Source organism: Salmo salar, chromosome ssa29 (genome assembly GCF_905237065.1).
Source record: "Salmo salar chromosome ssa29, Ssal_v3.1, whole genome shotgun sequence".
Taxonomy (NCBI): Eukaryota; Metazoa; Chordata; class Actinopteri; order Salmoniformes; family Salmonidae; genus Salmo; species Salmo salar.
In genome coordinates this window covers 42437208-42460911 of record NC_059470.1, presented here as the reverse complement: position 1 = coordinate 42460911, position 23704 = coordinate 42437208, and the positions used below count along the sequence as shown (strand labels likewise).

Here is a 23704-nt window from a genome sequence, read left to right as displayed (position 1 = left end):
GGTCCTCTTCCCCCTCACCTGATTACAGATCAACACTGTTCTGCTAGGGTCCTCTTCCCCCTCACCTGATTAAACAGGATAACAGATCAACACTGTTCTGTTAGGGTCCTCTTCCCCCTCACCTGATTACAGATCAACACTGTTCTGTTAGGGTCCTCTTCCCCCTCACCTGATTAAACAGGATAACAGATCAACACTGTTCTGCTAGGGTCCTCTTCCCCCTCACCTGATTACAGATCAACACTGTTCTGTTAGGGTCCTCTTCCCCCTCACCTGATTAAACAGGATAACAGATCAACACTATTCTGCTAGGGTCCTCTTCCCCCTCACCTGATTACAGATCAACACTGTTCTGCTAGGGTCCTCTTCCCCCTCACCTGATTACAGATCAACACTGTTCTGCTAGGGTCCTCTTCCCCCTCACCTGATTACAGATCAACACTGTTCTGCTAGGGTCCTCTTCCCCCTCACCTGATTACAGATCAACACTGTTCTGTTAGGGTCCTCTTCCCCCTCACCTGATTAAACAGGATAACAGATCAACACTGTTCTGTTAGGGTCCTCTTCCCCCTCACCTGATTACAGATCAACACTGTTCTGCTAGGGTCCTCTTCCCCCTCACCTGATTAAACAGGATAACAGATCAACACTGTTCTGTTAGGGTCCTCTTCCCCCTCACCTGATTAAACAGGATAACAGATCAACACTGTTCTGCTAGGGTCCTCTTCCCCCTCACCTGATTAAACAGGATAACAGATCAACACTGTTCTGTTAGGGTCCTCTTCCCCCTCACCTGATTAAACAGGATAACAGATCAACACTGTTCTGCTAGGGTCCTCTTCCCCCTCACCTGATTAAACAGGATAACAGATCAACACTGTTCTGCTAGGGTCCTCTTCCCCCTCACCTGATAACAGATCAACACTGTTCTGCTAGGGTCCTCTTCCCCCTCACCTGATTAAACAGGATAACAGATCAACACTGTTCTGTTAGGGTCCTCTTCCCCCTCACCTGATTAAACAGGATAACAGATCAACACTGTTCTGCTAGGGTCCTCTTCCCCCTCACCTGATTAAACAGGATAACAGATCAACACTGTTCTGTTAGGGTCCTCTTCCCCCTCACCTGATTAAACAGGATAACAGATCAACACTGTTCTGCTAGGGTCCTCTTCCCCCTCACCTGATTAAACAGGATAACAGATCAACACTGTTCTGTTAGGGTCCTCTTCCCCCTCACCTGATTACAGATCAACACTGTTCTGTTAGGGTCCTCTTCCCCCTCACCTGATTAAACAGGATAACAGATCAACACTGTTCTGTTAGGGTCCTCTTCCCCCTCACCTGATTAAACAGGATAACAGATCAACACTGTTCTGTTAGGGTCCTCTTCCCCCTCACCTGATTAAACAGGATAACAGATCAACACTGTTCTGCTAGGGTCCTCTTCCCCCTCACCTGATTAAACAGGATAACAGATCAACACTGTTCTGCTAGGGTCCTCTTCCCCCTCACCTGATTACAGATCAACACTGTTCTGCTAGGGTCCTCTTCCCCCTCACCTGATTACAGATCAACACTGTTCTGCTAGGGTCCTCTTCCCCCTCACCTGATTAAACAGGATAACAGATCAACACTGTTCTGTTAGGGTCCTCTTCCCCCTCACCTGATTAAACAGGATAACAGATCAACACTGTTCTGTTAGGGTCCTCTTCCCCCTCACCTGATTACAGATCAACACTGTTCTGTTCTAACCCTCAACACTCTCCAGCCGACCCGTGACGAACAGATGATGATGATGAGTGTGCGTCTTACATTTAGTCCCGCCTCCTCCCAGCGATAGCTGTTGTATTGGTCGATCATACACTGGGTCTTGTCAGTGAAGGCTGTGATTGACGCATTGCTCCACCACTGGTCCATGTTCCCATCCTGATCATACTTCCTCCCTACACACACACACACACACACACACACACACACACACACACACACACACACACACACACACACACACACACACACACACACACACACACACACACACACACACACACACACACACACACCTTCTTTATAAAAGTGTGTGTGTTTGTTTGTGTGTAGTTGTAATGCACTGTATGTGACTCACCATTGTTGTCAAAGCCGTGTGTTAGTTCATGTCCTACAATCACTCCTATGGCGCCATAGCTAAGAGACCTGAATACACACACACACACACACACACACACACACACACACACACACACACACACACACACACACACACACACACACACACACACACACACACACACACACATACACACACACACACCAGAAATATGTTCATCGGCTAATGCCTGGCTCTGCCTGTGTGTGTGTGTGTGGTGTGTGTGTGTGTGGTGTGTGGTGTGTGTGGTGTGTGTGTGGTGTGTGGTGTGTGTGTGCGTGTGCGTGTGTGTGTGTGTGTGATCTCACCGAGGGTAGTCCCGACCCCAGAAGAAAGGCTTCTGGAGCTCTCCAGCCGGGAACCCTGGGTAAAACACAGAACAGTTTGAATCCAGTGCCAACGCAATGTGTTCGCGCGTGTGTGTGTGTGGTGTGTGTGTGTGGTGTGTGTGTGTGTGTGTGTGTGTGTGTGTGTGTGTGTGTGTGTGTGTGTGTGTGTGGTGTGTGTGTGTGTGTGTGTGGTGTGTGTGGTGTGTGTGCGGTGTGTGCGTGTGTGGTGTGTGCGTGTGGTGTGTGTGTGTGGTGTGTGTGTGCGTGTGTGGTGTGTGTGTGTGTGTGTGTGTGTGTGTGTGTGGTGTGTGTGTGTGTGGTGTGTGTGCGGTGTGTGGTGTGTGTGGTGTGTGTGTGTGGTGTGCGTGGCGTGTGTGCGTGTGTGCGTGTGTGTGTGTGGTGTGTGTGTGTGTGTGTGTGTGTGTGTGTGTGTGTGTGTGTGTGTGTGTATCTTACTGATTTGATTGGTGGAGGAGCTGTAGAAGGCGTTTACTGTCGTGGGATTGGTGAACCACCTAGAACACACACCGAAAGTGACATCATAACCAGGAAGTCAACCGCCAGGGTGGTTGTCATCAGTGATGTAGTGGTAAAAGGTAGGTGAACGCTGATGGACGTTAAGTAGCGTTGAAGTGGCCTTTCTTTCACTAAAACACTACTGTGATTATTATTATCTGACCCTGCTGGTCATTTATGAACATTTTAACATCTTGACTATGTTCTGTTATAATCTCCACCCGGCACAGCCAGAAGAGGACTGGCCACCCCTCATAGCCTGGTTCCTCTCTAGGTTTCTTCCTAGGTTTTGGCCTTTCTAGGGAGTTTTTCCTAGCCACCGTGCTTCTACACCTGCATTGCTTGCTGTTTGGGGTTTTAGGCTGGGTTTCTGTACAGCACTTTGAGATATCAGCTGATGTACGAAGGGCTTTATAAATACATTTGATTTGATTTGTTTTCTTTCTAGCTCTGGCATTGCTGATAGCTACTTTATTGAGGGAGGTGTTTTACTGACTGTGATATGTGGTTGACCCACCTAGCTATCTAAAGACGAAGGACAGGAAGTGGCTCGGGATAACAGCATCTGCAAAATGACTCAAATGTCATGTAGATGGAAGTAATGCTCCCTATACTTTCAATGCATTTTTCTACGATTGGTGGGTTTCTCCACCAGTGGTTGTCATAGGCTCTCACTCAGTGCGAGGGACAGTCCTCCGCAGCCAGCTGATATCCGATTGGGCAATGAAACGCAGAGTCTGCATCACATTATCGAAGTAGTTGTCCTCAGAGAATACAAGCTACACACGCAAACACACACAAACACACACACAACACACAAATACACAAATTAGTACACACACACACACTAATATACGGACAATAACATACATAAACACACACAGATGAATCCACACCTCTTTTATGTCTTGGTTGATGTAGGTGTCATTCAGTATGAACTCAGGATAGCCAACCTTAGCCAGGACTGTCTGGGCCTGGAGAGAGACAGAGAGAGTCTCCACCAGTGTTTTGGATTCAGACAGACGGACAGACAGACAGACAGACAGACAGACAGACAGACAGACAGACAGACAGACAGACAGACAGACAGACAGACAGACAGACAGACAGACAGACAGACAGACAGACAGACAGACACCTTCTCTACTGCTCTCTTCTTGGTCGGTCCATCCATCCAGTCGTTGTCTCTCTCCAGCATGTTGATGAACGCCCAGCGAACTCCTTCAATCAGCTCCTCCATCTACAGACACACACACCGATCAAACCAACCCACACACACACACACACACACACACACACACACACACACACACACACACACACCGACAAACCACCCACACACACACACACACACACACACACACACAACCACACACACACACACACACACACACACAACCACACACACACACACACACACACACACACACACACACACACACACACACACACACACACACACACACACACACAACCACACACACACACACACACACACACAACCACACACACACACACACCCACACACACACACACACACACACACACACACACACAACCAACCCACACACACACACACACACACACACACACACACACACACACACACACACACACACACAACCACACACACCGATCAAACCAACCCACACACACACACACACACACACCACACACACAACCACACACACACACACACACACACACACACACACACACAACCACACACAACCACACACACAACACACACACACACACACACACACACACACAACCACACACACACACACACACACACACACACACACACACACACACACACACACAACCACACACACCGATCAAACCAACCCACACACACACACACACACACACACACACACACACACACACAACCACACACACACACACACACACACACACACACAACCACACACAACCACACACACACAACCACACACACACACACACACACACACACAACCACACACACACAACCACACACACAACCACACACACACACACACACACACACAACCACACACACAACCACACACCGATCAAACCAACCCACACACACACACACACACACACCACACACACCGATCAAACCAACCCACACAGAACCACACACACACACAACCACACACACAACCACACACACCGATCAAACCAACCCACACACACACACACACACACAACCACACACACAACCACACACACCGATCAAACCAACCCACACACACACACACACACAACCACACACACCGATCAAACCAACCCACCCACACACACACACACACACACACCGATCAAACCAACCCACACACACACACACACACACACACCGATCAAACCAACCCACACACACACACACACACACACACACACACACACACACAACCACACACACACAACCACACACACACACACACACACACACACAACCACACACACAACCACACACACACACACACACACACAAAACCACACACACAACCACACACACCGATCAAACCAACCCACACACACACACACACACACAACCACACACACCGATCAAACCAACCCACACAGAACCACACACACACACAACCACACACACAACCACACACACCGATCAAACCAACCCACACACACACACACACACAACCACACACACAACCACACACACACAACACACACACACACACACAACCACACACACAACCACACACACAACCACACACACAACCACACACACCGATCAAACCAACCCACACACACACACACACACACAACCACACACACAACCACACACACAACCACACACACCGATCAAACCAACCCACACACACACACACACACAACCACACACACACACACACACACCGATCAAACCAACCCACACACACACACACACACACACAACCACACACACAACCACACACACCGATCAAACCAACCCACACAGAACCACACACACAACCACACACACAACCACACACACCGATCAAACCAACCCACACACACACACACACACAACCACACACACCGATCAAACCAACCCACACAGAACCACACACACACACACACACACACAACCACACACACACGATCAAACCAACCCACACAGAACCACACACACACACAACCACACACACAACCACACACACCGATCAAACCACCACCACACAGAACCACACACACACACAACCACACACACAACCACACACACCGATCAAACCAACCCACACACACACACACACACACAACCACACACACAACCACACACACCGATCAAACCAACCACACACACACAACCACACACACCGATCAAACCAACCCACACAGAACCACACACACACACACACACAACCACACACACCGATCAAACCAACCCACACAGAACCACACACACACACACACACAGAACCACACACACACACAACCACACACACCGATCAAACCAATCCACACACACACACAACCACACACACACACACAGAACCACACACACACACACACACAACCACAGAACCACACACACACACAGAACCACACACACACAACCACACACACAGAACCACACACACAGAACCACACACACAGAACCACACACACAGAACCACACACACAGAACCACACACACACAGAACCACACACACAGAACCACACCCACAGAACCACACCCACCATGTGTTTCTTGTCCTCCTGGAAGTGTGTGTTGATGAAGAGACGTCCGGTTGCGTAGACCAGAGTGTTCTCTACGTAGTTAACACACTTATCCCAACGAGGGGTCAGGGAGGTCGTTCCTGTGGTTACCTAAAAATACACCGGTCAAAACTGATTTATGAGTGTGTGAGTGATGGTGTATGTGCTTGGAAAGGGTTGAAAAGTGAGCGTGTGTTGAACAGACCCGTGTGAAGTCCAGATATCTGTACAAGAAGCGTCGGCTGAGAGCTGTGATCCTGGAGAACACTGTCCTCCACATGACATAGTTACTAACTGTCCTATAGAAACCACATAGAAACCACATGACATAGTTACTAACTGTCCTATAGAAACCACATGACATAGTTACTAACTGTCCTATAGAAACCACATAGAAACCACATGACATAGTTACTAACTGTCCTATAGAAACCAGATGACATAGTTACTAACTGTCCTATAGAAACCATATGACATAGTTACTAACTGTCCTATAGAAACCATATGACATAGTTACTAACTGTCCTATAGAAACCAGATGACATAGTTACTAACTGTCCTATAGAAACCATATAGAAACCACATGACATAGTTACTAACTGTCCTATAGAAACCATATGACATAGTTACTAACTGTCCTATAGAAACCATATGACATAGTTACTAACTGTCCTATAGAAACCACATGACATAGTTACTAACTGTCCTATAGAAACCATATAACATAGTTACTAACTGTCCTATAGAAACCATATAGAAACCACATGACATAGTTACTAACTGTCCTATAGAAACCCTATGACATAGTTACTAACTGTCCTATAGAAACCACATGACATAGTTACTAACTGTCCTATAGAAACCATATGACATAGTTACTAACTGTCCTATATAAACCATATGACATAGTTAATAACTGTCCTATAGAAACCATATGACATAGTTACTAACTGTCCTATAGAAACCATATGACATAGTAACTAACTGTCCTATAGAAACCATATAGAAACCACATGACATAGTTACTAACTGTCCTATAGAAACCACATGACATAGTTACTAACTGTCGTATAGAAACCATATAGAAACCACATGACATAGTTACTAACTGTCCTACAGAAACCATATAGAAACCACATGACATAGTTACTAACTGTCCTATAGAAACCATATGACATAGTTACTAACTGACCTATAGAAACCATATGACATATTTATTAACTGTCCTATAGAAACAATATAGAAACCACATGACATAGTTATTAACTGTCCTATAGAAACCATATGACATAGTTACTAACTGTCATATAGAAACCATATAGAAACCACATGACATAATTACTAACTGTCCTACAGAAACCATATAGAAACCACATGACATAGTTACTAACTGTCCTATAGAAACCATATAGAAACCACACGACATAGTTACTAACTGTCCTATAGAAACCATATAGAAACCACATGACATAGTTACTAACTGTCCTATAGAAACCATATGACATAGTTACTAACTGTCCTATAGAAACCATATAGAAACCACATGACATAGTTACTAACTGTCCTATAGAAACCATATAGAAACCACATGACATAGTTATTAACTGTCCTATAGAAACCATATAGAAACCACATGACATAGTTACTAACTGTCCTACAGAAACCATATAGAAACCATATGACATAGTTACTAACTGTCTTATAGAAACCATATGACATAGTTACTAACTGTCCTCTATAAACCATATGACATAGTTACTAACTGTCCTATAGAAAACACATGACATAGTTACTAACTGTCCTATAGAAACCATATAGAAACCACATGACATAGTTACTAACTGTCCTATAGAAACCATATAACATAGTTACTAACTGTCCTATAGAAACCATATGACATAGTTACTAACTGCCATATAGAAACCACATGACATAGTTACTAACTGTCCTATAGAAGCCACATGACATAGTTACTAACTGTCATATAGAAACCAAATGACATAGTTACTAACTGTCCTATAGAAACCACATCACATAGTTACTAACTGTCATATAGAAACCACATGACATAGTTACTAACTGTCCTATAGAAACCATATGACATAGTTACTAACTGTCCTCTATAAACCATATGACATAGTTACTAACTGTCCTATAGAAAACACATGACATAGTTAATAACTGTCCTATAGAAACCATATGACATAGTTACTAACTGTCCTATAGAAACCATATGACATAGTAACTAACTGTCCTATAGAAACCATATAGAAACCACATGACATAGTTACTAACTGTCCTATAGAAACCACATGACATAGTTACTAACTGTCCTATAGAAACCATATAGAAACCACATGACATAGTTACTAACTGTCCTATAGAAACCACATGACATAGTTACTAACTGTCATATAGAAACCACATGACATAGTTACTAACTGTCCTATAGAAACCATATAGAAACCATATGACATAGTTACTAACTGTCCTATAGAAACCATATAGAAACCACATGACATAGTTAGTAACTGTCCTATAGAAACCATATAGAAACCACATGACATAGTTACTAACTGTCCTACAGAAACCATATAGAAACCATATGACATAGTTACTAACTGTCCTATAGAAACCATATGACATAGTTACTAATTGTCCTCTATAAACAATATGACATAGTTACTAACTGTCCTCTATAAACCATATGACATAGTTACTAACTGTCCTATAGAAAACACATGACATAGTTACTAACTGTCCTATAGAAACCATATAGAAACCACATGACATAGTTACTAACTGTCTATAGAAACCATATGACATAGTTACTAACTGTCCTATAAAAACCACATGACATAGTTACTAACTGTCCTATAGAAACCACATGGCATAGTTACTAACTGTCTATAGAAACCATATGACATAGTTACTAACTGTCCTATAGAAACCACATGACATAGTTACTAACTGTCTATAGAAACCACATGACATAGTTACTAACTCTCCTATAGAAACCATATAAAAACCACATGACATAGTTACTAACTGTCCTATAGAAACCATATAACATAGTTACTAACTGTCCTATAGAAACCATATGACATAGTTACTAAATGTCCTATAGAAAACACATGACATAGTTACTAACTGTCCTATAGAAACCATATAGAAACCACATGACATAGTTACTAACTGTCCTATAGAAACCATATAGAAACCACATGACATAGTTACTAACTGTCCTATAGAAACCACATGACATAGTTACTAACTGTCTATAGAAACCACATGACATAGTTACTAACTGTCCTATAGAAACCATATAAAAACCACATGACATAGTTACTAACTGTCCTATAGAAACCATATAACATAGTTACTAACTGTCCTATAGAAACCATATGACATAGTTACTAACTGTCTATAGAAACCACATGACATAGTTACTAATTGTCCTATAGAAGCCACATGACATAGTTACTAACTGTCCTATAGAAACCACATGACAAAGTTACTAACTGTCCTATAGAAGCCACATGACATAGTTACTAACTGTCATATAGAAACCATATGACATAGTTACTAACTGTCCTATAGAAACCACATCACATAGTTACTAACTGTCATATAGAAACCACATGACATAGTTACTAACTGTCCTATAGAAACCACATGACATAGTTACTGTCATATAGAAACCATATGACATAGTTACTAACTGTCCTATAGAAACCACATCACATAGTTACTAACTGTCATATAGAAACCACATGACATAGTTACTAACTGTCCTATAGAAACCACATGACATATTTACTAGCTGTCATATAGAAACCACATGACATAGTTACTAACTGTCCTATAGAAACCATATGACATAGTTACTAACTGTCCTATAGAAACCATATAGAAACCACATGACATAGTTACTAACTGTCCTATAGAAACCATATGACATAGTTACTAACTGTCCTGTAGAAACCATATGACATAGTTATTAACTGTCCTATAGAAACCATATAGAAACCACATGACATAGTTACTAACTGTCCCATAGAAACCATATAGAAACCACATGACATAGTTACTAACTGTCCTATAGAAACCATATAGAAACCACATGACATAGTTATTAACTGTCCTATAGAAACCATATAGAAACCACATGACATAGTTACTAACTGTCCTATAGAAACCATATGACATAGTTACTAATTGTCCTCTATAAACCATATGACATAGTTACTAACTGTCCTATAGAAACCATATAGAAAACACATGACATAGTTACTAACTGTCCTATAGAAACCATATAGAAACCACATGACATAGTTACTAACTGTCTATAGAAACCATATGACATAGTTACTAACTGTCCTATAGAAACCATATAGAAACCACATGACATAGTTAGTAACTGTCCCATAGAAACCATCTGACATATTATGTCACATGACATAGTTACTAACTGTCCTATAGAAACCATATAGAAACCACATGACATAGTTACTAACTGTCTATAGAAACCATATGACATAGTTACTAACTGTCCTATAGAAACCACATGACATAGTTACTAACTGTCCTATAGAAACCATATAGAAACCACATGACATAGTTATTAACTGTCCTATAGAAACCACATGACATAGTTACTAACTGTCCTATAGAAACCATATAGAAACCATATAACATAGTTAATAACTGTCCTATAGAAACCACATGACATAGTTACTAACTGTCCTATAGAAACCATATAGAAACCACATGACATAGTTACTAACTGTCCTATAGAATCCATATGACATAGTTAATAACTGTCCTATAGAAACCACATGACATAGTTACTAACTGCCCTATAGAAACCATATGACATAGTGACTAACTGTCCTATAGAAACCACATGACATAGTTACTAACTGTCCTATATAAACCATATGACATAGTTACTAACTGTCCTATAGAAACCATATAGAAACCACATGACATAGTTACTAACTGTCCAATAGAAACCATATGACATAGTTACTAACTGTCCTATAGAAACCATATGACATAGTTAATAACTGTCCTATAGAAACCATCTGACATAGTTACTAACTGTCCTATAGAAAACACATCACATAGTTACTAACTGTCATATAGAAACCACATGACATAGTTACTAACTGTCCTATAGAAACCATATAGAAACCACATGACATAGTTACTAACTGTCCTATAGAAACCACATGACATAGTTACTAACTGTCCTATAGAAACCACATGACATAGTTACTAACTGTCCTATAGAAACCATATAGAAACCACATGACATAGTTATTAACTGTCCTATAGAAACCACATGACATAGTTACTAACTGTCCTATAGACACCATATAGAAACCATATAACATAGTTAATAACTGTCCAATAGAAACCATATAGAAACCATATAACATAGTTAATAACTGTCCTATAGAAACCACATGACATAGTTACTAACTGCCCTATAGAAACCATATGACATAGTGACTAACTGTCCTATAGAAACCACATGACATAGTTACTAACTGTCCTATATAAACCATATGACATAGTTACTAACTGTCCTATAGAAACCATATAGAAACCACATGACATAGTTACTAACTGTCCAATAGAAACCATATGACATAGTTACTAACTGTCCTATAGAAACCATATGACATAGTTAATAACTGTCCTATAGAAATCACATGACATAGTTACTAACTGTCCATATAGCAACAATATAGAAACCACATGACATAGTTACTAACTGTCCCATAGAAACCACATGACATAGTTACTAACTGTCCTATAGAAACCACATGACATAGTTACTAACTGTCCTATAGAAACCATATGACATAGTTACTAACTGTCCTATATAAACCATATAGAAACCACATGACATAGTTACTAACTGTCCATATAGCAACAATATAGAAACCACATGACATAGTTACTAACTGTCCCATAGAAACCACATGACATAGTTACTAACTGCCCTATAGAAACCATATGACATAGTGACTAACTGTCCTATAGAAACCACATGACATAGTTACTAACTGTCCTATATAAACCATATGACATAGTTACTAACTGTCCTATAGAAACCATATAGAAACCACATGACATAGTTACTAACTGTCCAATAGAAACCATATGACATAGTTACTAACTGTCCTATAGAAACCATATGACATAGTTAATAACTGTCCTATAGAAATCACATGACATAGTTACTAACTGTCCATATAGCAACAATATAGAAACCACATGACATAGTTACTAACTGTCCCATAGAAACCACATGACATAGTTACTAACTGTCCTATAGAAACCACATGACATAGTTACTAACTGTCCTATAGAAACCATATGACATAGTTACTAACTGTCCTATATAAACCATATAGAAACCACATGACATAGTTACTAACTGTCCATATAGCAACAATATAGAAACCACATGACATAGTTACTAACTGTCCCATAGAAACCACATGACATAGTTACTAACTGTCCTATAGAAACCACATGACATAGTTACTAACTGTCCTATAGACACCATATGACATAGCTACTAACTGTCCTATAGAAACCATATGACATAGCTACTAACTGTCCTATAGCAACAATATAGAAACCACATGACATAGTGACTAACTGTCCTATACTGTGTGTGTGTGTGTGTGTGTGTGTGTGTGTGTGTGTGTGTGTGTGTGTGTGTGTGTGTGTGTGTGTACCTGGGTTCAGTGGCGTTGAGGAGTTTAAACAGCTTTTTGAAGTAGGTGGGGACACGGACGATCACTGGCTCAGACGAGTGGACAGAAATACCTTCTCCTTTCGACTCTACTACTGACTTCACAAAGGACAACCAGTCAAACTACACACACACACACACACACACACACACACACACACACACACACACACACACACACACACACACAGAGGGAGAGTGAGAAACTGTTCGACTCACACATGAGAGATAGAGGATGGGTACCTGGGGTATGGAGCGGTGGAGAGATAGAGGATGGGTACCTGGGGTATGGAGCGGTGGAGAGATAGAGGATGGGTACCTGTGGTATGGAGCGGTGGAGAGATAGAGGATGGGTACCTGGGGTATGGAGCGGTGGAGAGATAGAGGATGGGTACCTGTGGTATGGAGCGGTGGAGAGATAGAGGATGGGTACCTGGGGTATGGAGCGGTGGAGAGATAGAGGATGGGTACCTGTGGTATGGAGCGGTGGAGAGATAGAGGATGGGTACCTGTGGTATGGAGCGGTGGAGAGAGATAGAGGATGGGTACCTGGGGTATGGAGCGGTGGAGAGATAGAGGATGGGTACCTGTGGTATGGAGCGGTGGAGAGATAGAGGATGGGTACCTGTGGTATGGAGCAGTGGAGAGATAGAGGATGGGTACCTGGGGTATGGAGCGGTGGAGAGATAGAGGATGCGTACCTGGGGTATGGAGCGGTGGAGAGATAGAGGATGGGTACCTGTGGTATGGAGCGGTGGAGAGATAGAGGATGGGTACCTGTGGTATGGAGCGGTGGAGAGATAGAGGATGGGTACCTGGGGTATGGAGCGGTGGAGAGATAGAGGATGGGTACCTGTGGTATGGAGCGGTGGAGAGATAGAGGATGGGTACCTGGGGTATGGAGCGGTGGAGAGAGATAGAGGATGGGTACCTGGGGTATGGAGCGGTGGAGAGATAGAGGATGGGTACCTGGGGTATGGAGCGGTGGAGAGATAGAGGATGGGTACCTGGGGTATGGAGCGGTGGAGAGATAGAGGATGGGTACCTGTGGTATGGAGCGGTGGAGAGATAGAGGATGGGTACCTGGGGTATGGAGCGGTGGAGAGAGATAGAGGATGGGTACCTGGGGTATGGAGCGGTGGAGAGATAGAGGATGGGTACCTGTGGTATGGAGCGGTGGAGAGATAGAGGATGGGTACCTGGGGTATGGAGCGGTGGAGAGAGATAGAGGATGGGTACCTGTGGTATGGAGCGGTGGAGAGATAGAGGATGGGTACCTGTGGTATGGAGCGGTGGAGAGATAGAGGATGGGTACCTGGGTACCTGGGGTATGGAGCAGTGGAGAGATAGAGGATGGGTACCTGTGGTATGGAGCGGTGGAGAGATAGAGGATGGGTACCTGGGGTATGGAGCGGTGGAGAGATAGAGGATGGGTACCTGTGGTATGGAGCGGTGGAGAGATAGAGGATGGGTACCTGTGGTATGGAGCGGTGGAGAGATAGAGGATGGGTACCTGGGGTATGGAGTGGTGGAGAGATAGAGGATGGGTACCTGTGGTATGGAGCGGTGGAGACGGGAGATGGTGTACCTGGGGTATGGAGCGGTGGAGAGAGATAGAGGATGGGTACCTGTGGTATGGAGCGGTGGAGAGATAGAGGATGGGTACCTGGGGTATGGAGCGGTGGAGAGATAGAGGATGGGTACCTGTGGTATGGAGCGGTGGAGAGAGATAGAGGATGGGTACCTGGGGTATGGAGCGGTGGAGAGATAGAGGATGGGTACCTGGGGTATGGAGCGGTGGAGAGATAGAGGATGGGTACCTGTGGTATGGAGCGGTGGAGAGATAGAGGATGGGTACCTGGGGTATGGAGCGGTGGAGAGATAGAGGATGGGTACCTGTGGTATGGAGCGGTGGAGAGAGATAGAGGATGGGTACCTGGGGTATGGAGCGGTGGAGAGATAGAGGATGGGTACCTGGGGTATGGAGCGGTGGAGAGAGATAGAGGATGGGTACCTGGGGTATGGAGCGGTGGAGAGATAGAGGATGGGTACCTGTGGTATGGAGCGGTGGAGAGATAGAGGATGGGTACCTGTGGTATGGAGCAGTGGAGAGATAGAGGATGGGTACCTGGGGTATGGAGCGGTGGAGAGATAGAGGATGGGTACCTGGGGTATGGAGCGGTGGAGAGATAGAGGATGGGTACCTGGGGTATGGAGCAGTGGAGAGATAGAGGATGGGTACCTGTGGTATGGAGCGGTGGAGAGAGATAGAGGATGGGTACCTGTGGTATGGAGCGGTGGAGAGATAGAGGATGGGTACCTGTGGTATGGAGCGGTGGAGAGATAGAGGATGGGTACCTGTGGTATGGAGCGGTGGAGAGATAGAGGATGGGTACCTGTGGTATGGAGCGGTGGAGAGAGATAGAGGATGGGTACCTGGGGTATGGAGCGGTGGAGAGATAGAGGATGGGTACCTGTGGTATGGAGCGGTGGAGAGATAGAGGATGGGTACCTGTGGTATGGAGCGGTGGAGAGATAGAGGATGGGTACCTGTGGTATGGAGCGGTGGAGAGAGATAGAGGATGGGTACCTGTGGTATGGAGCGGTGGAGAGATAGAGGATGGGTACCTGGGGTATGGAGCGGTGGAGAGATAGAGGATGGGTACCTGTGGTATGGAGCGGTGGAGAGATAGAGGATGGGTACCTGTGGTATGGAGCGGTGGAGAGATAGAGGATGGGTACCTGGGGTATGGAGCAGTGGAGAGATAGAGGATGGGTACCTGTGGTATGGAGCGGTGGAGAGATAGAGGATGGGTACCTGGGGTATGGAGCGGTGGAGAGATAGAGGATGGGTACCTGTGGTATGGAGCGGTGGAGACGGGAGATGGTGTACCTGGGGTATGGAGCGGTGGAGACGGGAGATGGTGTATCTGTTGTACATGTTCTCACTGGTCCGGTTCTCAAATGGAATCACAATCTACAAAGAATAAAAGCAGTCACAACATATAAAACACACACACACACACACACACACACACACACACACACACACACACACACACACACACACACACACACACACACACACACACACACACACACACACACACACACACACACACACACACACACACACTTAGACACACCCACCTGAGCCAGTTTGGTCTCAAAGGCCAGTGCTTCACTCATCTGAATCTCAGCTGCTTCCAGTGGAGCTCCTAACATCACAGCTACGTCCACCATGAGGTTTAGGAGAGCACTACGATACTGCACACATCAACATAGGAGAGCACTTCGATACTACACACACCACCATGAGGTTTAGGAGAGCACTTCGATACTGCACACATCACCATGAGGTTTAGGAGAGCACTACGATACTACACACACCACCATGAGGGTTAGGAGAGCACTACGATACTGCACACATCAACATAGGAGAGCACTACGATACTACACACATCACCATGAGGGTTAGGAGAGCACTACGATACTACACACATCAACATAGGAGAGCACTACGATACTGCACACACCACCATGAGGGTTAGGAGAGCACTACGATACTGCACACATCAACATAGGAGAGCACTACGATACTACACACATCAACATAGGAGAGCACTACGATACTACACACATCAACATGAGGGTTAGGAGAGCACTACGATACTACACACATCAACATAGGAGAGCACTACGATACTGCACACATCACCATGAGGTTTAGGAGAGCACTACGATACTACACACATCAACATGAGGGTTAGGAGAGCACTACGATACTACACACATCAACATAGGAGAGCACTACGATACTACACACATCAACATAGGAGAGCACTACAATACTGCACACATCAACATGAGGTTTAGGAGAGCACTACGATACTGCACACATCAACATGAGGTTTAGGAGAGCACTACGATACTACACACATCACCATGAGGGTTAGGAGAGCACTACGATACTACACACATCACCATGAGGGTTAGGAGAGCACTACGATACTACACACATCAACATAGGAGAGCACTACGATACTACACACATCAACATAGGAGAGCACTACAATACTGCACACATCAACATGAGGTTTAGGAGAGCACTACGATACTGCACACATCAACATGAGGTTTAGGAGAGCACTACGATACTACACACATCACCATGAGGGTTAGGAGAGCACTACGATACTACACACATCACCATGAGGGTTAGGAGAGCACTACGACACTACACACATCAACATGAGGTTTAGGAGAGCACTACGATACTGCACACATCAACATGAGGGTTAGGAGAGCACTACGATACTACACACATCAACATAGGAGAGCACTACGATACTACACACATCACCATGAGGGTTAGGAGAGCACTACGATACTACACACATCAACATGAGGGTTAGGAGAGCACTACGATACTGCACACATCAACATGAGGTTTAGGAGAGCACTACAATACTACACACATCAACATAGGAGAGCACTACAATACTACACACATCAACATAGGAGAGCACTACGATACTGCACACATCAACATGAGTTTTAGGAGAGCACTACGATACTGCACACATCAACATAGGAGAGCACTACAATACTACACACATCAACATGAGGTTTAGGAGAGCACTTCGATACTGCACACATCAACATAGGAGAGCACTACAATACTACACACAAACGTAGACATAGATCCATATGTTATACATTAATAATTTATTTCTACAGGGCACCGTTATCGGTTGAAGCATAACGTATAAATATGCAATTAAAGTTTAAGAAAGCTTTTATTGACTTACTGCCTGAGCGCTGGTGGTGTTGGTGATGTAATCTTCTCTGGAGGAGAGAGACAGAGAGGCCTGGTCCAACTACAGAGACAGAAAGATACGTTATTACAAGGCCTGGTCCAACTACAGAATAATAACCCATTACAAGGCCTGGTCCAACTACAGAGACAGAAAGATACGTTATTACAAGGCCTGGTCCAACTACAGAATAATAACCCATTACAAGGCCTGGCCCGACTACAGAATAATAACCCATTACAAGGCCTGGTCCGACTACAGAATAATAACCCATTACAAGGCCTGGTCCAACTACAGAATAATAACCCATTACAAGGCCTGGTCCGACTACAGAATAATAACCCATTACAAGGCCTGGTCCAACTACAGAGACAGAATGATACGTTATTACAAGGCCTGGTCCAACTACAGAATAATAACCCATTACAAGGCCTGGTCCGACTACAGAATAATAACCCATTACAAGGCCTGGTCCAACTACAGAGACAGAACGATACGTTATTACAAGGCCTGGTCCAACTACAGAATAATAACCCATTACAAGGCCTGGTCCAACTACAGAATAATAACCTATTACAAGGCCTGGTCCAACTACAGAGACAGAATGATACGTTATTACAAGGCCTGGTCCAACTACAGAATAATAACCCATTACAAGGCCTGGTCCAACTACAGAGACAGAAAGATACGTTATTACAAGGCCTGGTCCAACTACAGAATAATAACCCATTACAAGGCCTGGCCCGACTACAGAATAATAACCCATTACAAGGCCTGGCCCGACTACAGAATAATAACCCATTACAAGGCCTGGTCCAACTACAGAATAATAACCCATTACAAGGCCTGGTCCGACTACAGAATAATAACCCATTACAAGGCCTGGTCCAACTACAGAGACAGAACGATACGTTATTACAAGGCCTGGTCCAACTACAGAATAATAACCCATTACAAGGCCTGGTCCGACTACAGAATAATAACCCATTACAAGGCCTGGTCCAACTACAGAGACAGAACGATACGTTATTACAAGGCCTGGTCCAACTACAGAATAATAACCCATTACAAGGCCTGGTCCAACTACAGAATAATAACCTATTACAAGGCCTGGTCCAACTACAGAGACAGAATGATACGTTATTACAAGGCCTGGTCTAACTACAGAATAATAACCCATTACAAGGCCTGGTCCGACTACAGAATAATAACCTATTACAAGGCCTGGTCCAACTACAGAGACAGAATGATACGTTATTACAAGGCCTGGTCCAACTACAGAAAGATACGTTATTACAAGGCCTGGTCCAACTACAGAATAACAACCCATTACAAGGCCTGGTCCGACTACAGAATAATAACCTATTACAAGGCCTGGTCCAACTACAGAGACAGAATGATACGTTATTACAAGGCCTGGTCCAACTACAGAATAATAACCCATTACAAGGCCTGGCCCGACTACAGAATAATAACCTATTACAAGGCCCGGTCCGACTACAGAATAATAACCTATTACAAGGCCTGGTCCGACTACAGAGACAGAACGATACGTTATTACAACGCCTGGTCCAACTACAGAATAATAACCCATTACAAGGCCTGGCCTGACTACAGAGACAGAACGATATGTTATTACAAGGCCTGGTCCGACTACAGAATAATAACCCATTACAAGGCCTGGTCCAACTACAGAGACAGAACGATACGTTATTACAAGGCCTGGTCCGACTACAGAAAGATACGTTATTACAAGGCCTGGTCCAACTACAGAGACAGAACGATACGTTATTACAAGGCCTTGTCCATTTTCTTAAAAGTGGGGTTACATGTTGATCAACTTTCAAAGCAGAATAACTTTCCCATTGTTCCTCAAATGCAGTGTATGATATACCATGCTTGGTCCTTATACAGAATGGTAGGTTATACAAGGCCTGGTCCAACTACAGAGACAGAATGATACGTTATTACAAGGCCTGGTCTAACTACAGAATAATAACCCATTACAAGGCCTGGTCCGACTACAGAATAATAACCTATTACAAGGCCTGGTCCAACTACAGAGACAGAATGATACGTTATTACAAGGCCTGGTCCAACTACAGAGACGTTATTACAAGGCCTGGTCCAACTACAGAATAACAACCCATTACAAGGCCTGGTCCGACTACAGAGATAATAACCTATTACAAGGCCTGGTCCAACTACAGAGACAGAATGATACGTTATTACAAGGCCTGGTCCGACTACAGAATAACAACCCATTACAAGGCCTGGCCCAACTACAGAATAACAACCCATTACAAGGCCCGGTCCGACTACAGAATAACAACCTATTACAAGGCCTGGTCCGACTACAGAGACAGAACGATACGTTATTACAAGGCCTGGTCCGACTACAGAATAATAACCCATTACAAGGCCTGGCCTAACTACAGAGACAGAACGATACGTTATTACAAGGCCTGGTCCGACTACAGAATAATACCCTATTACAAGGCCTGGTCCAACTACAGAGACAGAACGATACGTTATTACAAGGCCTGGTCCGACTACAGAAAGATACGTTATTACAAGGCCTGGTCCAACTACAGAGACAGAACGATACGTTATTACAAGGCCTTGTCCATTTTCTTAAAAGTGGGGTTACATGTTGATCAACTTTCAAAGCAGAATAACTTTCCCATTGTTCCTCAAATGCAGTGTATGATATACCATGCTTGGTCCTTATACAGAATGGTAAGTTATACAAGGCCTAGTCCAACTACATGATAATAAGTTAATGCTATCTATGTTTACAGAAGCCTGGGAGCTGTCTTGGTTTATACAGTCAAACTGAAAACACACACATTTAGTCAGGGGGCACCTTAATTATGTAGCTGGTGGAGTTCTTGTCATCTGGGGCGATGTATAAGCGAATCAGAACACTCTTGCTGTGTTGGTTCCTAATCTGAGCCAATGTCTGCAGCAGGTCCCATCGTCCCGGTGACCAGAGCCACTCCCCCTCAAGCCCCTCCCCCAGGACGGGCCAGTGGAACTCAGGCTGCTGTAAAAGCTTCAACAGAGGACCACTGTCCACTTTCTCCAATATAGCTACACACAGAGACACACAGACACAAACACACACTTTGTACCACTATAGCACTTGTTTTTCATGTAACATCTCGGCTTCCTCGTGTGTGTGTGTGTGTGTGTGTGTGTGTGTGTGTGTGTGTGTGTGTGTGTGTGTGTGTGTGTGTGTGTGTGTGTGTGTGTGTGTGTGTGTGTGTGTGTGTGTGTGTGTGTGTGTGTGTGTGTGTAGGTTACCTTCGTCCATACAGGAGCGGTAGAACACCTTGGCCTTCCTGACAGCTTCTATCTCATCTGAGTCTGACGGAGCCTCCAGCAAGTCTACAACTCAGACAACATTTAGAGGTGGGGGGAGTGTAGTCACGGTATGAGAGTGTGTATGGGCTCATCTCGTTCTCTCTCTCACCTTTGAGTTTGATATCAACGTGCTGGCGTAACCAAGGATAGACGCCGTATGAAGAGAAGTCTTCAGGAATAGGGTTGTCTCTCAGCCAGCCACCACAGGAGAACCCATAGAAGTCATCACAGGGAGACACAGCCTGGTCCATCTTACTGAGGATAGATCCAGCTACACACACATTACAAGCTGATTGCAACATTCTACATGCAACAATTTCCTGTAAGGTGGGTGGGGCCTACCTGCTTCAATACATTCTGGAGTTAAGCAGAAGACATCCTGATTGGCTCTCTGGGAAACTGAGGAAAAGGATGAGACCTGATGAAGATTACAACACCCCCCCCCCACCCACCCAAACAGAATCATAAACAGACATATACAGTATGTCCTGAAACAATCCCACAACCACCTGACCCCTCTCTCACTCCTTCCCTGTATGGTGTCCCCCATGCCCTGAAAATCCCCCCCCCCCCCACACAGTCATCAGCTTCCCTGTATGATGTCCCCCATGCCCTGAAAATCCCCCCCCACACAGTCATCAGCTGTTTACGGTTTGAGTGTCACGGAGAAAGCTGACTCCATTTTAATAACACATATGCCAAATAGCTTACACACACATGCACGCACACGCACACACACACACACACACACACACACACACACACACACACACACACCTTAAAAAGAACCAAATTAAATCAAATAGCCATTGTCTATTCACTTGCATGACCAGAGACAGGAGTGTGTGTACTGTATCTACAGAAACATATATCATTAAAACAACATTTCACCACAAAAATGTTGGCTTCATACAACAACAAGGACATAATAGTTACCACTTCTACCCCACCCTCACACACACACACACACACACACACACACACACACACACACACACACACACACACACACACACACACACACACACACACACACACACACACACACACACACACACACACACCTCCCTCAACCACTCCAGTTACTGCAACACCAGCTTTTTCCAAGACTAAACTCACTCAGGGAAAGAGGTTGTGTGTAACTCTGTGTGAAACAGTAGTGTGTCTACTCACCCAGTATGACAGCAAGCAGCAGAGCGATGCAGAAACACACACACGCGGCCAGCGCAGCCTTTAGGACCCGACTGTTTCCTTGTTCTGGTTTAGGAACACACACACCCAGATGCTCCATCTCCATGTCTCCAAACAAAACAGACGCACACACTACCTCACTTTCAGCCACCTCTTTGTCCGTCTCCAAATCTATATCTCTCTCTTTCTCCCTCTCTCCCTCTCTGTCTCTCTCCCTCCTTCCCTCTCTGTGTCTGTCTCCGTATGTCTCTCTCCCTCCCTCTCTGTGTGTCTCTCTCCCTCCTTCCCTCTCTGTGTATGTGTCCGTATGTCTCTCTCCCTCCTTCCCTCTCTGTGTCTGTCTCCGTATGTCTCTCTCTCTCTCTCTTACTGAGTCGGCCTCTTTATCTCTCTCTCTCTCCGTAACTCTCTCTCTGTCTCCGTATCTCTCTAGCCATAATCCTCTCCAAACTGTGGTTCAACCTACTTCTGTCTGACTCTCCTGCTCAAAGTGGACTCCCCCTCCCTCCCTCCCTCTGTCTCCTCCCTCTTTATCTTTCCCACATTTCCCCTCCCTCTATGCTCCCTGAGATACTTACCAGAAACAGCTCAATCACCTTCTGCTGGAACCATGTGGAGAGTTACTCACCTTCTGCTGGAACCATGTGGAGAGTTACACACCTTCTGCTGGAACCATGTGGAGAGTTACACACCTTCTGCTGGAACCATGTGGAGAGTTACCTTCTGCTGGAACCATGTGGAGAGTTACTCCTTCTGCTGGAACCATGTGGAGAGTTACTCACCTTCTGCTGGAACCATGTGGAGAGTTACCTTCTGCTGGAACCATGTGGAGAGTTACCTTCTGCTGGAACCATGTGGAGAGTTACCTT

General features: G+C 44.4%; 1 protein-coding gene across 31 annotated transcripts in view; it reads right to left on the bottom strand.

Annotated features, from left to right (window-relative positions):
• Positions 1–23307, bottom strand: part of phex (phosphate regulating endopeptidase homolog, X-linked) — a 26855-nt gene extending 3548 nt beyond the window's left edge. For 14 of the 31 annotated variants that reach the window (XR_006762758.1, XR_006762765.1, XR_006762769.1 and 11 more), the window contains exons 1-19: positions 22818–23307; positions 21987–22043; positions 21754–21915; positions 21585–21668; positions 21145–21371; positions 18273–18341; positions 16612–16728; positions 16355–16438; positions 13445–13584; positions 6892–6985; positions 6669–6797; positions 4132–4233; positions 3890–3967; positions 3669–3772; positions 2934–2992; positions 2457–2511; positions 2128–2195; positions 1815–1945; positions 1–1722 (exon numbers count right to left, since the gene is read on the bottom strand). The exon at positions 1–1722 is cut by the window's left edge. Coding sequence is in view for 4 of the 31 variants with exons in the window: in XM_045711067.1 (XP_045567023.1) it covers positions 1687–1722; positions 1815–1945; positions 2128–2195; positions 2457–2511; positions 2934–2992; positions 3669–3772; positions 3890–3967; positions 4132–4233; positions 6669–6797; positions 6892–6985; positions 13445–13584; positions 16355–16438; positions 16612–16728; positions 18273–18341; positions 21145–21371; positions 21585–21668; positions 21754–21915; positions 21987–22043; positions 22818–22941 (1920 nt within the window). In the remaining 27 variants the exon portion in view is untranslated. The remainder of the gene's footprint in view (positions 1723–1814; positions 1946–2127; positions 2196–2456; positions 2512–2933; positions 2993–3668; positions 3773–3889; positions 3968–4131; positions 4234–6668; positions 6798–6891; positions 6986–13444; positions 13585–16354; positions 16439–16611; positions 16729–18272; positions 18342–21144; positions 21372–21584; positions 21669–21753; positions 21916–21986; positions 22044–22817) is intronic. The other 17 variants (XR_006762757.1, XR_006762748.1, XR_006762760.1 and 14 more) reach the window with 17 other exon arrangements.
• Positions 23308–23704: the final 397 nt, after the last annotated feature.